Below are 12,122 nucleotides of genomic sequence, written 5' to 3'. Positions count from 1 at the left end.
CGCTTCTGCCGCTGCCCTGTGTCCCAGCGCCCGCTCTCCTGCCTGCTTCCAGTCCCCCCCGAGTGCCAAGCCCACCGCCACCACCACAACTGCTGGAGTTGGGGAGTGGGGTCCCGGCTGCTGTGCCCCCCTAACCCTCTACCACAGAAGTGTCTCCTTCAGGCCCCTTAGGAATTTAATCAAAGGCCACAAGTGAGTCCAGAGCAACCGATAATAAACTTCTAGGGGGACACAGAAGGGTGGGCGAGGTCGCAGGGTGGGGGGCAGAGTTTGAGAGGTGGTGGACCTGGGTGTGGGTTGTTCCTTTCTGCATGGCACCCCGCCGCGGGGACTGGAGGAGGGGCTGGCCGGCTGCTGAAGAGAGCACAAGGGAGCCGCCAGGCAGTTCCTGCACTTTGCACTCCCTCCCCTTGTCTCCCCCTGGGAAGGACGGGCTTAGGCAAGGACCGAGCTCGGTGCGTGGACGGAAGAGCAGGTCCTCCAGGGCGGGAGGTGACGGCCCGGAAGCCTCAGGGGCTCAGCCAGCGCCCGGCCGGGCCACACCGGGCCCGGCCCCCAGTCACCTCTTCCCCGTGGTCTTCCTCCTTCACAAGAGACTCCTCAGGACACCAAACCCCCATCCTCAGCGAAGTTTAGGTTTAAAGAAAAGGTGGGGAGCATGTGGGGCAATGGTCTGACTTAGAGTTGTGTGTCTCAGAGACAGGAGGGAGAGCGCCTCTGAGAGAGAAAAGCCCTTCGTATGTAAACAATCTAGAGAGAGAAGGTGAGGAAGACAGAGGGAAAGAGAGGGGAGGAAAAAGCAAGAGACGGAATGAGAGAAAAGAAAGGGAGGAGGGCGGACCGGCGAGAAAACAACCAGGAGGCGGGAGAGAGAGAGGCAGGTCGCGGGGTGAAGAGGCAGGCGACTGAAGCCAGAACTGGGCCGGGGAGCAGCCTCAGGTGAGGAGCTGGGAGAACAGGAACGCCAGGCTGAGGTCCAGGAGGGCCACGGCTCCCACCACCAGGGGGTTGGCAGCTCCCTAGAGAGACAGAAGGGGAAGCAGGCTGAGTCCCTGGGGGCCGGGGCCAGCGCTAGGTCCCAGCTTCCTGGGCTGGCTGCAGTGGCCAAGCCTGAGGGTCCTAGTCGCTGCCCTGCAGAGGCGCGGGCGATACTTTGTATTGCAAAGCTCCCCACTTCCCCTGCCGCCCTCTCCACACTCCTCCCACCCGTAGTCTGTGGCCCAGGCAGACAGAGCCCGGCCTCAGAAGCCGACATTGGCGGCAGCCTTGTGCTGCAATGGGGGGGGGGGGGGGGGGGGAGATGAAGGGGTGAGGATGTGGTTGCTAGGAAACAGGAGAGGGCCTGGAGTCCAATCAGCAGAGAGGGTTCTGGGGAAGCCCCGCCTCTCCCAGTTTTCTGCCTCTTTTCCAATTTCTCTTCTTCCCAAGAGAGGGAGGGAGAGACAGAATAGGGAGGGAACGATTTTTTCCTTTTTTATTTCTGGGCACCAAAGAGAGAAAGTGCGGAGGTGGCAGTGGGGGTGGAGTAGGAATCTGGGGACTGGAAATGATATGGAAAGAGAACAGAGGCAAATGTTCTGGCTCTGCCGTTAATCACTAGTTGGTAACCATGGGCAAGTTACTTTAGGAGCTCCGGGCCCCAGTTCCCCTCTCTGCCAAACGAAGGGCTTGGACCTCACAGTCTCTACGGCTCCTTCCAGCTCAGAAGGTCTGGAAGGTGGGAGATGGTCCAAGACTGGCTGGGCAGAGAGGAAGCTGGGTTGCAATCAAGGCCCCTCAGAGATCTGGACAGGGTGGGAGGCAAGGCTTTGGGGAAGAGAGGGCACACACTGGGGACAGAGGGGGTCTCACCGGCTGGGCAGGCCTCTCGGTGGCAGCCGGCTCCTCGAGCTCTTCCAGCAGGCACCCAGCAGCGGGACCCCTCGAGGATGGGCCCTTCAGCACAGGCGTGGCCACAGGCTCGGGCTCCGAGCCTCCTGGGGCCCTCAGCTGGGGCAAGGACTCTTCATCTTCCCCCTCCTCCTCTCGAAGACTTCCTGAGCTGTCACTGCAGCCTCCGAGGAGGGGGGAACCGTCTCTGGGCCCTGGCCCCTGCAGCCCGGCCTCATCCTCAGCCTCGTAGCCAGCTAGTTCCTCCACCTGCTCCCCCGGGCCCCCCCACTCCTCGGGCCAAGCTTTGGGGCTGGTGAAGGGACCCCAGTCCCCTCCGGGAGGCAGTGGGCTCCGGCAGGCAGGGGGTCGCCAGGGTTGGCGGGAGGAGACAGGGCTGCTGGGCAGTTCGGGGGAGCCCTCTGAGGGTGTTAGTCCGTTCTCGTACACCCCGGGGCTGTCCTCATCCAAGGGCTCCGTGTCGGAACCTTCTGAGTCTTGCCTGGGTCTGCGGCCTGGCAGGGATAGGTGGGAATCAGCGGGGCCTCACAGGCCTTGGGCTGGGGGCTCACAGCTTTAGCCCCACCACCCATGACAGCACTGCCCAGGAATCTGCTGCACCCCACCCCCACCGGCCCATAGCTGCTCCCAAACCCCAAACCTCCCATCACCCTATTTCATAAATGCCCAGTCCCACACCCAAGACAACAGGGCCTGGCCCCGCCATCCGCCCCCTTGGACCCTCACACCTCCCCAGTCCCCCTCCAGGGCTTCCCATCCCCGCTGCTCCACACCTGAGCGGTTCTGGTTCCCCAGGGGGTTTGCCCTCCTCTCACCTGGGGCTTCTAGCATGGGTTGCAGGTCCTGGGCTATCAGCTTGGCCATCCGTGCTGCTTCCACGGCCTTCTCAGCGACGCTACTGGCTGCCACTGCTTTTAGGAGGGCGTCGGCGGCCCTGTCGGGTCCCAGGGACAGGGACTTAGCAGACCTCCCCCCGCAGCTCCAAATCAGCCCCTGCCCAGGCCCTTCAGACCTTCACCCCTGCCCTCATCCCGCCATATCCTCCTGAGCTGAGCTCCTCACCCTTGCTTTCCCTCTGCCTGCTGCTCCCCTGCCTGCACAGGCCGGGGCTGCTTCTGCCCGCTGCCATCACACCCTCCTGCTCCTCTCACACCCTCTGCCATTAGGGCCCGTAGTAACACTTCCTTCTTCCAGCGGCAGGGGCTGGGCCCTCCAGTTATTCCGTTCCTGTCCTGCTCCCTTCTGGGTGACAAGCAAGACCTCTGTGCCGGCACATCCTCTGCAGGCCAGCAAGGTGCCTGCAAGCTCCTGTTGGTATCAACCCCTTGCACACTCCCCGGGGTCACAGGTTTCTCTGTAGGGTCCAGGGTACCATCCCGTACTTGCATCCCGGCCTTTCCCACCCCCTGGCCCGGGGCCTCCCTTCCCCTCTCCCCTGCCTGCTCTCCTTGTTTTTTAAATCCTACCTCTTCCAGCATGGATTTCCTGACATGAGAATTTCCCATCTTGCTTTTCTTCAGCCTCCTTTGTGTTCACATTTGTTCTCTCTGCCACCCCCACCCCCTTCCCCATCTCGTGCTTTTCTGAGCCCCTGCACTGGAGCAAGGTGGGCCTCCCCTCTGCTGCGATCCTGTGCCTGTGTTCTCAGCACTGTAACTCAGCCCCATCCCCTCCCGCCCTGCTCCTCGGGCACAGAGACCCTGGCAGCAGCATCAATCTTCCACCTCTTTTTGTAGTTTCTCAGTTCTCCCTGAGGTTAGATGCTTCCTCAATTTCCCCTTCCCCTTTATTGTCTGCTGTTAAGTGTGTGTGTGTGTGTGTGCCTGACTGAAGATGGAGCACAGAGGGACAGACAGACGTGATCAGGTGCCTTTGTCATGGGCTTGCATGGATCTAGGCCCAAGAGTCTCTGGCTACAGACCTGTTTTATCTGGCTTAGGAAGGCAGCCTGGGTGGGGGGTGGGGCCGCTCTTGTCATCTAAGTCCACCTCTTATCCACGTACTGTTTTATGTGCTATGGGGGAGATATGGTCAGTCTCCTGTCCTCAAACCTGGAGGCTCAGGGACCTTGAGGGCCTGCTTGGAGGGACCTCAGAGAGCCCCGCCCTTCTGTCTTGGGGCGTTCAGGCTGAAACGGAGCAGGTCTCAGAGTCTGGGGCAGGGTGTGAGGATCAGTCTTGGGTTGCACCAAGTTCTCTGGCAGCCGTGAAGCCGGCTTTTTTGCAGAAGGAGGATATGGATGATCAGATCCTAGGCACGGCCTTCATCTGTGCTCAGGCACCAGGCCAAGCGCAGGCTACCTGACAGAGGCACCTGCTCTGGAGGCTCTGCTGTTTCCATGGCAGCTGGCAGCCAATCAGGGTTGCCAGGCCTGTTGCTGGGGAGACCAACCAGCCTCTTCCCACTGCCTGATCCTCTAGTTACTGAGATCAGATTTTCCTGTACATGCCTCCACCCTCTCCAGCCTTAAATATTCCCCGGTGCTCTGCCTTCCCCCTTCCCTGGCTTCGCGCAAACACCCAGACGCTCAGAAACATCTACAGATGCACAGTCCCTGGGTCTGATACGTTCACACACACACACACATGCACACACACACACTCAGAGTCACCATCATACAAATCCACAGGAGCCTACTGGAGAGATCCTCTTCTCCGACCCTCTGGAATAGTCTCAGATGCAAACAAAATCCCTCAGCCACGCCCCCATGTCTTTTAAAGAAAAGCCAACGTATAAAAATTCAAATGTGTGGGTTGTATAAATCAAGGGCCTCTGAATCTCATTACAGATGGATTTCTGGCTTGCTTTCGATCTGTGCTATCTAATTCAGTACTCAAAAGCCATGTGTGGCTATTAAGCACTTGACATGTGGCCAGTCCAATTTGAAATCATGTGTTGTCAGTGTAAAATACACACCAGATTTCAAAAACTCGGTCCGAAAGCAATGCAAACTATCTCAGTAGCTTTATATTGACTACAGGTTGAAACGATAATCTTTTGGATATACTCATACTGGTTTAAGTAAAAATATATTATTAAATTCCTTTTACCTGTGTCTTTTTTTTTTAATGCGGCTATGAGGAGACTTTGTTACATATTTGACTTATTTTCTTATTGGACAGCACTGCTTTAGACAGCAAGTTCCTGGGGTGTGAACTGTAATCTGATTTGCAGAAAGGCAATTCCATTTACAGACAAGCCACCTCCTCCTCCTCTCACATCTTTAGCCCTCGGATGAAAGAAGGCAGAGGAGGCAAAATGGGAGAGACCATCTTTTCAGGTGGGTAAGTCAGGCGGACAAGTGAGAAAGTGAGACCTCCCCCAGGCCCAGGGTTGAAATGGTGTCAGCCTAGGATGTGGTTAGGAAGGGACACTCCCTCCCTGTTCCGCCCAGGGCTGATGTTCTGGCCTGAAGGCTGGACCGGATGCCAGTCTTCCCACTGGGGACACGTCTGAGTTCCAGAAAGGCCTTTGGGCCTGCACAAAGCAGTGCCCGTGGCTACTCCCACACAGAGCAGTGGGACACACATCACCACACAGAGGATCCCGAGACACACGTGCAGTCTTAGTCCTCCTTTGCAAAGCTGCCCATGATGACACCCACATCCACCTGTAGCCTCACATCTAAACACCCCCAACTGCCCAGAACTACTGTGGCCTAGTCTTAGGCCTGCTCTCCCCCTCCGGGCCTTGGGCCTCGGTCCTCCCTGATGCAGCTCCTCCTCCCTTGTCCCCAGCACACCCTCTGGCCTCTCTGCCAAGCTTTGGGCTCTGCACTCCCCAGATGCCCACCTGGCAGCGGCGATCTCCTGGCGCTGGCGGGCTGCGCTCACGGCTCGACGCGCGCCCTCGACAGCCCTGTCCACTTTCTCCTTGACTTTGCCACGCCGAAGAGCCAGGGGCAGGAGGCTGCGGACGCGCCCCCCGTGCACCAGCCGGTTGCGCTTGTACTTGCCCTCCTCGCGGGAGCCGTCGGGGCGGGTGGTGCGCCCGTATCCGTGCCGCCGGTTGCCTAGCCACTCGCCCTCGTAGCGCAGCCCGTTGGAGCGCTGGCTCACACCGTAGCCGCTGCGCCGGTCGGCGCGCCACTCGCCCGCGTACACCTCGGTGGCAGAGCCCTCGATGAGGGCGGGCGGCGCTGGGGCCGGCGGCCCGCTGGCCTCGGAGCCCGGGGGTCCCGTGCTGCCCACTTCGCTGCTCACCTCGCTGCGCAGGGAGCCCCGCTTGCTGCCCAGGGAGCTGCGGCGCCCGCCTGCCCGGAGCCCGCTGAGCAGCAGCGAGCGCCGGAAGAACCCGCCGGCCGCTGGGGTGCGCTTTCGGGAGGACGCGCCGTCGGCGTCCCCTGGCCCGGCCAGCACGAAGCCGCCCCTGGAGCCCGAGGCCGGGCTGCCTCCCTCGTCGCCCGGCAGGGGCAGAGGCGGGGGCGGCGTCGGGGGGTCGCTGTGGCCGGAGTCCAGGGAGGTGCGTCGGGGCGAGCGCAGCAGCGCCGCCTGATGGTAGGGCACACTCTGGCGCACCCCGTAGCCGTGGCGCTTGCCGGACTGCCACTGGCCCTGGTAGGTGCCTGCGGGCGGGGAGGGGATGGGAGACACCGTCAGACCTCGTCGCTGGGCTGTGGGCAGCCCCGGTCCCGAGAGTGGGAGGTGGGGAGGCCCTGCTGGGTGGGCAGGGGTGGGTGACCAGCGGAGCAGGGAGGCACGTGGCTCTGGGCAGTGGCGGGGGGGAGGGGGAGAGACGTTGCGAGGAGGAGGCGCACACAGGCGGCCCAGAGGGCGTGAGGGCCACCTGACAATATGTCTACGACAAACCCGGGGCAAGCCACCCGCACTACGACGGGCAAGCCCGCAGAGGAGAGCAGCGAGGGCGTGCGGGCTGAGCAGGGGTGCCGGGCGCTGGCAGGTGGGGAGGGGCAGGCAGACAGCAAGCGGTGAGGGCAGGCAGACGGGGGACGAGGGAGAGAGACGCACGAGGATGGCAGGGGCGGGCGGTGGCGGGAGAGGGCAGAAGGGCGGGGGAATGGGCGCCGGGGTCGCATATGGCTGGGGGAGGCGTGTGGGGAACAACGGGGCGCGGGGCATATGGCGGGGGGGTGGGGAGGGCGCCGGCGGAGGAGCAGACAGACATCGGTGGGCCGGGCCGCGCACCTCCGTCGGAGTAGGTCTCGGTGCCGTAGCCGTCCTGGAAGCCGTCCTTCCAGAGCCCGGCGTAGCGCAGGCCGGACACGCTCTCCCACACGCCGCTGCGCCCCTTCAGCCCGCCCAGCCACTCGCCGCGGTACGTCCAGCGGCTCTTGCGCTCCACGCCCAGCCCTTCGCGCTTGCCCTGCTGCCAGTGGCCCTGGTAGCTGTGTCCGCCGGGCCCGGTGAAGACGCCCAGTGACTCGAAGCCGTGCGCCCAGCAGCCGCTGTACTCGCCCTGGGCGCCGGGCCCCGTGCACACGCCGTAGCCATGTGCCCGCCCCGCCTCCCAGCCCCCCACGTAGCAGCCCCCGTCGTCAAAGTCGAACTTGCCCCCGGGGGACATGCATGTAGTTGGCGCGGCCTCAGCCCCCCGGTGGCTCAGCGCATCCTGGGGCTGGAGAGCCGGCTGGGGGCCTGGGAGCCGGGCGAGGCCTGGGGGCGGGGGCACTTAGATCGGGGCTGGGCGGGGGGCCCCCAGCGCGGGCAGGCAGGGCCGGACCCTCATCCTGAGTGGCTGCGGAGAAAGACGGGGTGGGGGGAAGGTGGTGAGCGAGGCCCCTCCTCTCTGCCCGCCGCTCCCTGGCCGGGCGGCTCCAAAGCCTCAGCACCGCCCCCCAGCCGCCCCCCTCCGCCCCCGGTAGCAGCTCCCAAAGCTTTGGGGGGGCCCGGAGGCTTCCCCATCCCTCCCTCCCTGTAGAGACTGCAAGCCCCAACCCCAAGCGGGCGTCCCACTTCTCCAGCCCAGAACCCCAAAGCGCATGGAGAGGATGGCAGTTTAGGGGTCTCAAGAGGGGGCTGGGCAGACTTCCACCCGCTTCCCAGGTGCTGTCAGGACCCCTCTGCTCCGGTTCTCTGACTTCTCTGGCGAAGCAGGGGTGGGGGTGGGGTAAAAATCTTGGGGGGAGATCAGACAAGGTGGGCAGAGAGAGGGTTCCTCTGGGGGAAGGTTGGGGACAGGGGGTAGCTATGCAGGGGAAAGGCCAGGGTGGGGATGGGCAGACAGGCAGGGAGGGGGCCGGTACTCACCCTGTGGGCTGAGGCTCAGGCCGCCTCCCGGGCTCAGAATCCATGGCCGGACACCTCCACTCCCACCTCGCCTGGACAAGCCAAGCCCCCTCCCCTTCCGGAGAGACCGCTCCACCCCAGACAGGGGAGGTGGGGAGTCGTTGGAAGAGAGGCCCCTCTCTCTCTTTCCAGCTGAAGGAGCAGGCTGATGGAGTGGGGGGCGAGGCAGCGGCAGGGGTGGAGGGAGATGAGAATAGTGTAGGGGAAAAAAAATCTGTCTTGGATGGAGACAGGCAAGAGGAGCTGGAAGCTGGATGGGAAGGGGGAGGGGGCTAGCGAGAGGGGGTGTTTTTTATTATTTTTTTTCTTCTGATGGTTGGGAGAGGAAAAAAAAATCAAAATTCCGATTCCATCCGAGCACAAATCAATGTTTGCTCCATTCCAGCATCACGGGGGAGGCTGGACCAGGCAGATTTAAAGGGGCAGAGAGAGGAGAGGAGAGGGTGGAGAGAGGAGGAGGCAGATGAAGAAGATGGGGAGGGGGGAAGCCCAGGCAGAAAGGATGGGTGCCGGCTAAGCTGCAGTGTAGGAGAGGCAGGTAGGGAGCAGAGGGAGAGGCACTGAGACCCCCAGGGCGGAGAGAAACCCTGGCCTGCAGGCAGGGAGTGGGGTGAGGTGGGGGGGAGGGAGGGAGAGGAGCCAGGGGGAGGAGACTGGGCTGAAGATGGGGAGGCAGGGGGAGGCCCGGGCCGGGCGGGGGAGGAGAGATGCCGGCGAGAGGAATACAAAGAGAGAGGTGCAGGGGTGAGCACCAAGGAGGGGGGTGGCTATCGCGGGCGTGGGGGGGCGGGAGACCCGGTCTGGTGCTGGTGAGGGATGGTTCTGCGGGGAGAGCAGGGGAGGAGGGAGGGAGGGGAAAGAAATAGATATGGAGAGAAGGGTTGTGAAGGGAGGGAGAAAGCGCTGCAGAGGGAAGGGCAGGCGTGGGTATAGACATCCAGGCAGGAAGAGCCCAGATGGAGACTGGAGGGCCGGAAGTGGTGTTGGTGGGGTCCAGGCGGGGAGCATGAACCTGCCAGCAGCTTGGCTGGAAGCCAGGCGGCCTTTGGGCCTGGATGCGGGCGTCCAGGGAGCCCACGACCGAGCGCCTCACTCTGCTATGCCTTCTCAGGAAGCTTGATGGGGGCCTGACCTGAGGGGGCAAAGCGGGGGGGGGGGGGGGGGACCTGGCACCACCTGTGCTTTTCTAGGCCTCCCTAAGCTCCACCCCCAACAACTATTGCTCCCTGGTTCATGCCACTGAAGAGGAGGGGTGTGTTATTTTAAAATGGGGGAAGTAGGGTGGGGGTGGAGGGTGGGGAGGGGGTCATGCCTGGTGATGCCGTGAAGACCCTGGGGGCTTTGGAGGTCTCCTCCTTTGCAGCTGTTCAGCAAAAATGCTGCTGCACACAGCTGCGCCGGCCCTTTGAGCAGTGAGACCCTTCCAGCCCACCATGCCTCTGTCCAGCCTCAAGCAGCCCCCCACCCAAGCTTCTGTAGACTGTGCGGCTCTGTCCACCCGTCTCTAAGCATTTAGGAAGGAGGACATACGACAGGTTAACTGTCAGACCCAATACTTGCTCTTGCTTCCTAAGAAGACCTGCTCCACTGCTCCCCTCCCAAGCCTTACTATATGTTGAAAAGGCCCAGAGTGGGAAGTCAGTTGCCAGAGGCCACACAGCAGAGGCGGCAGAGCTAGGATCAGGGCACAGGATGCTAGATATTTTGAGCCCTGTAATTCCTCTCAGGATCCCATGTACTTCTGAGACTCAGGGGCTCCATTTTGAGTTCTTTGTGGGGGGTTGGGAAATAGAGAGCGTGAGGTTTGGAGTAAGCAAGATTTCCCTTGCTCTAAGTTTTTACTAAGTTTCTATGACGTTGGGAAAAAAAAGTCAGTGTTATGTCTCCAGGTCAGGGACCGCATCTTATAAATGCTAGCATGGTACAGGGTGGGTAAGTGTCCACTGGGGACCTGATGGTTGATGGAGAGCTCCTGTGTCATTCGTTCGTTCATTCATTCATTCAGTTCTCCATCAGGCATTACGGAGTTCACCGTGGACTAGGCCCACTGCTGGGAGCTAGGGATCCGGTGGTGAACAGCGTGGTGCCTGCTCTCACCTAGCAGATAAGGTGGACAGCTAGCCGGTCCCAGTGCCCTGACAAGCCCATGGGCTGGGAACAGAGACTAGGGCCAGAGCTGAACTCCCGCTGTTCCCCAGGGAAAGAGGCAGTGACGGTGACTCCGAAAGGGAGCTCGGGGGCAGCTGCGGCTGTGTCAGCTGTCCTTAGATAGCTAACCCTCCCTGCTTCTCGTGGTGTCTTGTCTTACTCCGCAGTTAAGACCCCTCTTTTCTCCAAGAAAGGGAGAATACAGGAAAAGCCACGCCAAGCCATGGGCACAGCACAGACCCAAGGAAGCAGGTGGAAGTGGAAGTTGGGGCAGGTGCTTTGTGCCTGTATTCGGGCTTGCTGAAGTGCCAAAGTCTCTGACAGCAGCTGCCCAGAACATGTGAGACGCTAGCCCTGGGGGAGCCAGCCTTCCGGCCCTGTCCTCTTCTGTCCTCACATGTCCTCCAGTCCCCCTCTCAGGGCAGGAATGCTTTTTTTTTTTTTCCTTCCAAGAGCTCACTGGTTTGTTTGGCCACCATATGCCCATGTTCAGATGTCAGGGCCAAGGGAGCTAGCATTACATGGAGTGGCTCTGTGCTGGGAGCCAGGTACTGTGCTTGGCACGCTGTCTGGATGACCTCATTCACTCCTCACAACCGAACGGAAACCGGGAGCCATCCAGGCTGGGGACCAAGAGCTGGGCTTCCAAAGATGGACAGACCTACGGCTGCATCCTGACTCTTCCAGCTACGAGCAGAGTAAACCTGAGCGCATCGCATAACTATTCTGATTGACAGCCTGCGTGTATCTCGGGGATATCATGACCTACTCCGTAGCTCATGGTGAAGATGGAGATGATCACGTGCAAATTGTGTGCATGGATAGAATGTATGCTTATTAATGGAGGGTGGACTACTTGGCCTGGTGCCCAGTGCATAGTAATAGCGGCTTGAAAATACATTGGCAATTGGCCTGTTTTAGAGGTAAGGGATCAGGGCCCTGGAAGTTAATTAATTTGTCCAGTGTTGCACAGCTAACCTATGGCAGCCCTTGGTGCTCAAGTTCGTATGCACTCACAGATGCCATTTTATAAAAGCAAAGTGGGGGCCGGCGCCGCGGCTCAACAGGCTAATCCTCCGCCTTGCGGCGCCAGCACACCGGGTTCTAGTCCCGGTCGGGGCACCGATCCTGTCCCGGTTGCCCCTCTTCCAGGCCAGCTCTCTGCTGTGGCCCGGGAGTGCAGTGGAGGATGGCCCAAGTGCTTGGGCCCTGCACCCCATGGGAGACCAGGAGAAGCACCTGGCTCCTGCCATCGGATCAGCGCGGTGCCCCGGCCGCAGCGCGCCGGCCGCGGCGGCCATTGGAGGGTGAACCAACGGCAAAAAGGAAGACCTTTCTCTCTGTCTCTCTCTCACTGTCCACTCTGCCTGTCAAAAAATAAAAATAAAAACTGTCCACTCTGCCTGTCAAAAAATAAAAATAAAAAAAAAGCAAAGTGGGAACATTGTTGAAATTTGGAGAACACAGTACAATAGCAGGAATACAAAGGGAAATCACCGTGTAACACTTACTGTCTAACACTCAGTACGTTCTCAGAGTCGCTTCCATGTATTTTTACTTAATATAATTGGCTAAATGCTGCACATAAGATCTTGCATCCTACTCATTCACTTGGCTTTACGTGGTAAGCATTTTTTTCACGTCGTTAAAACCTCCTTGGATCTTGAATGACTGTGTAATATTCCCCTGTTTGGAGGCACCATATTTTTTTTTTACTATTTTAGTGTAGCTCTTTTATGCTGTCTACACTTTTTTGCTGTTAAAAATTAATCTTTGTGTACAAATCTTTGTATCTCTGACTTTTCTTTAAAATGTTTTATCCTTGAAAATTTCAAAATA

The 12,122-nt window shown here is 60.1% G+C and overlaps 1 protein-coding gene across 1 annotated transcript; it reads right to left on the bottom strand.

The window, feature by feature from the left end:
• Positions 1 to 935: 935 nt before the first annotated feature.
• Positions 936 to 7,413, bottom strand: JPH4 (junctophilin 4). The gene is made up of 5 exons (XM_062204643.1): positions 7,035 to 7,413; positions 5,683 to 6,454; positions 2,706 to 2,824; positions 1,852 to 2,384; positions 936 to 1,019 (listed from the first exon to the last, which is right to left on the bottom strand). The coding sequence occupies exons 1-5, from the start codon at positions 7,411 to 7,413 to the stop codon at positions 936 to 938; spliced, it is 1,887 nt and encodes a 628-aa protein (XP_062060627.1).
• Between the last annotated feature and the right edge of the window lie 4,709 nt (positions 7,414 to 12,122).

Source organism: Lepus europaeus, chromosome 11 (assembly GCF_033115175.1).
Source record: "Lepus europaeus isolate LE1 chromosome 11, mLepTim1.pri, whole genome shotgun sequence".
NCBI classification, from domain to species: Eukaryota; Metazoa; Chordata; class Mammalia; order Lagomorpha; family Leporidae; genus Lepus; species Lepus europaeus.
The sequence above is the reverse complement of the archived record's forward strand: the minus strand, read 5'-3'. Positions and strand labels throughout refer to the sequence as shown.

Excerpts from the sequence above, each read along its gene's own strand:
- JPH4 (XM_062204643.1), bottom strand. The coding sequence starts at position 7,413 with ATGTCCCCCGGGGGCAAGTTCGACTTTGACGACGGGGGCTGCTACGTG. Across the intron at positions 2,825-5,682 it reads CAGGAGATCGCCGCTGCCAG|GGCCGCCGACGCCCTCCTAA; the intron begins GTGGGCATCTGG and ends GGGACCCGACAG. Across the intron at positions 2,385-2,705 it reads ACCCATGCTAGAAGCCCCAG|GCCGCAGACCCAGGCAAGAC; the intron begins GTGAGAGGAGGG and ends TATCCCTGCCAG.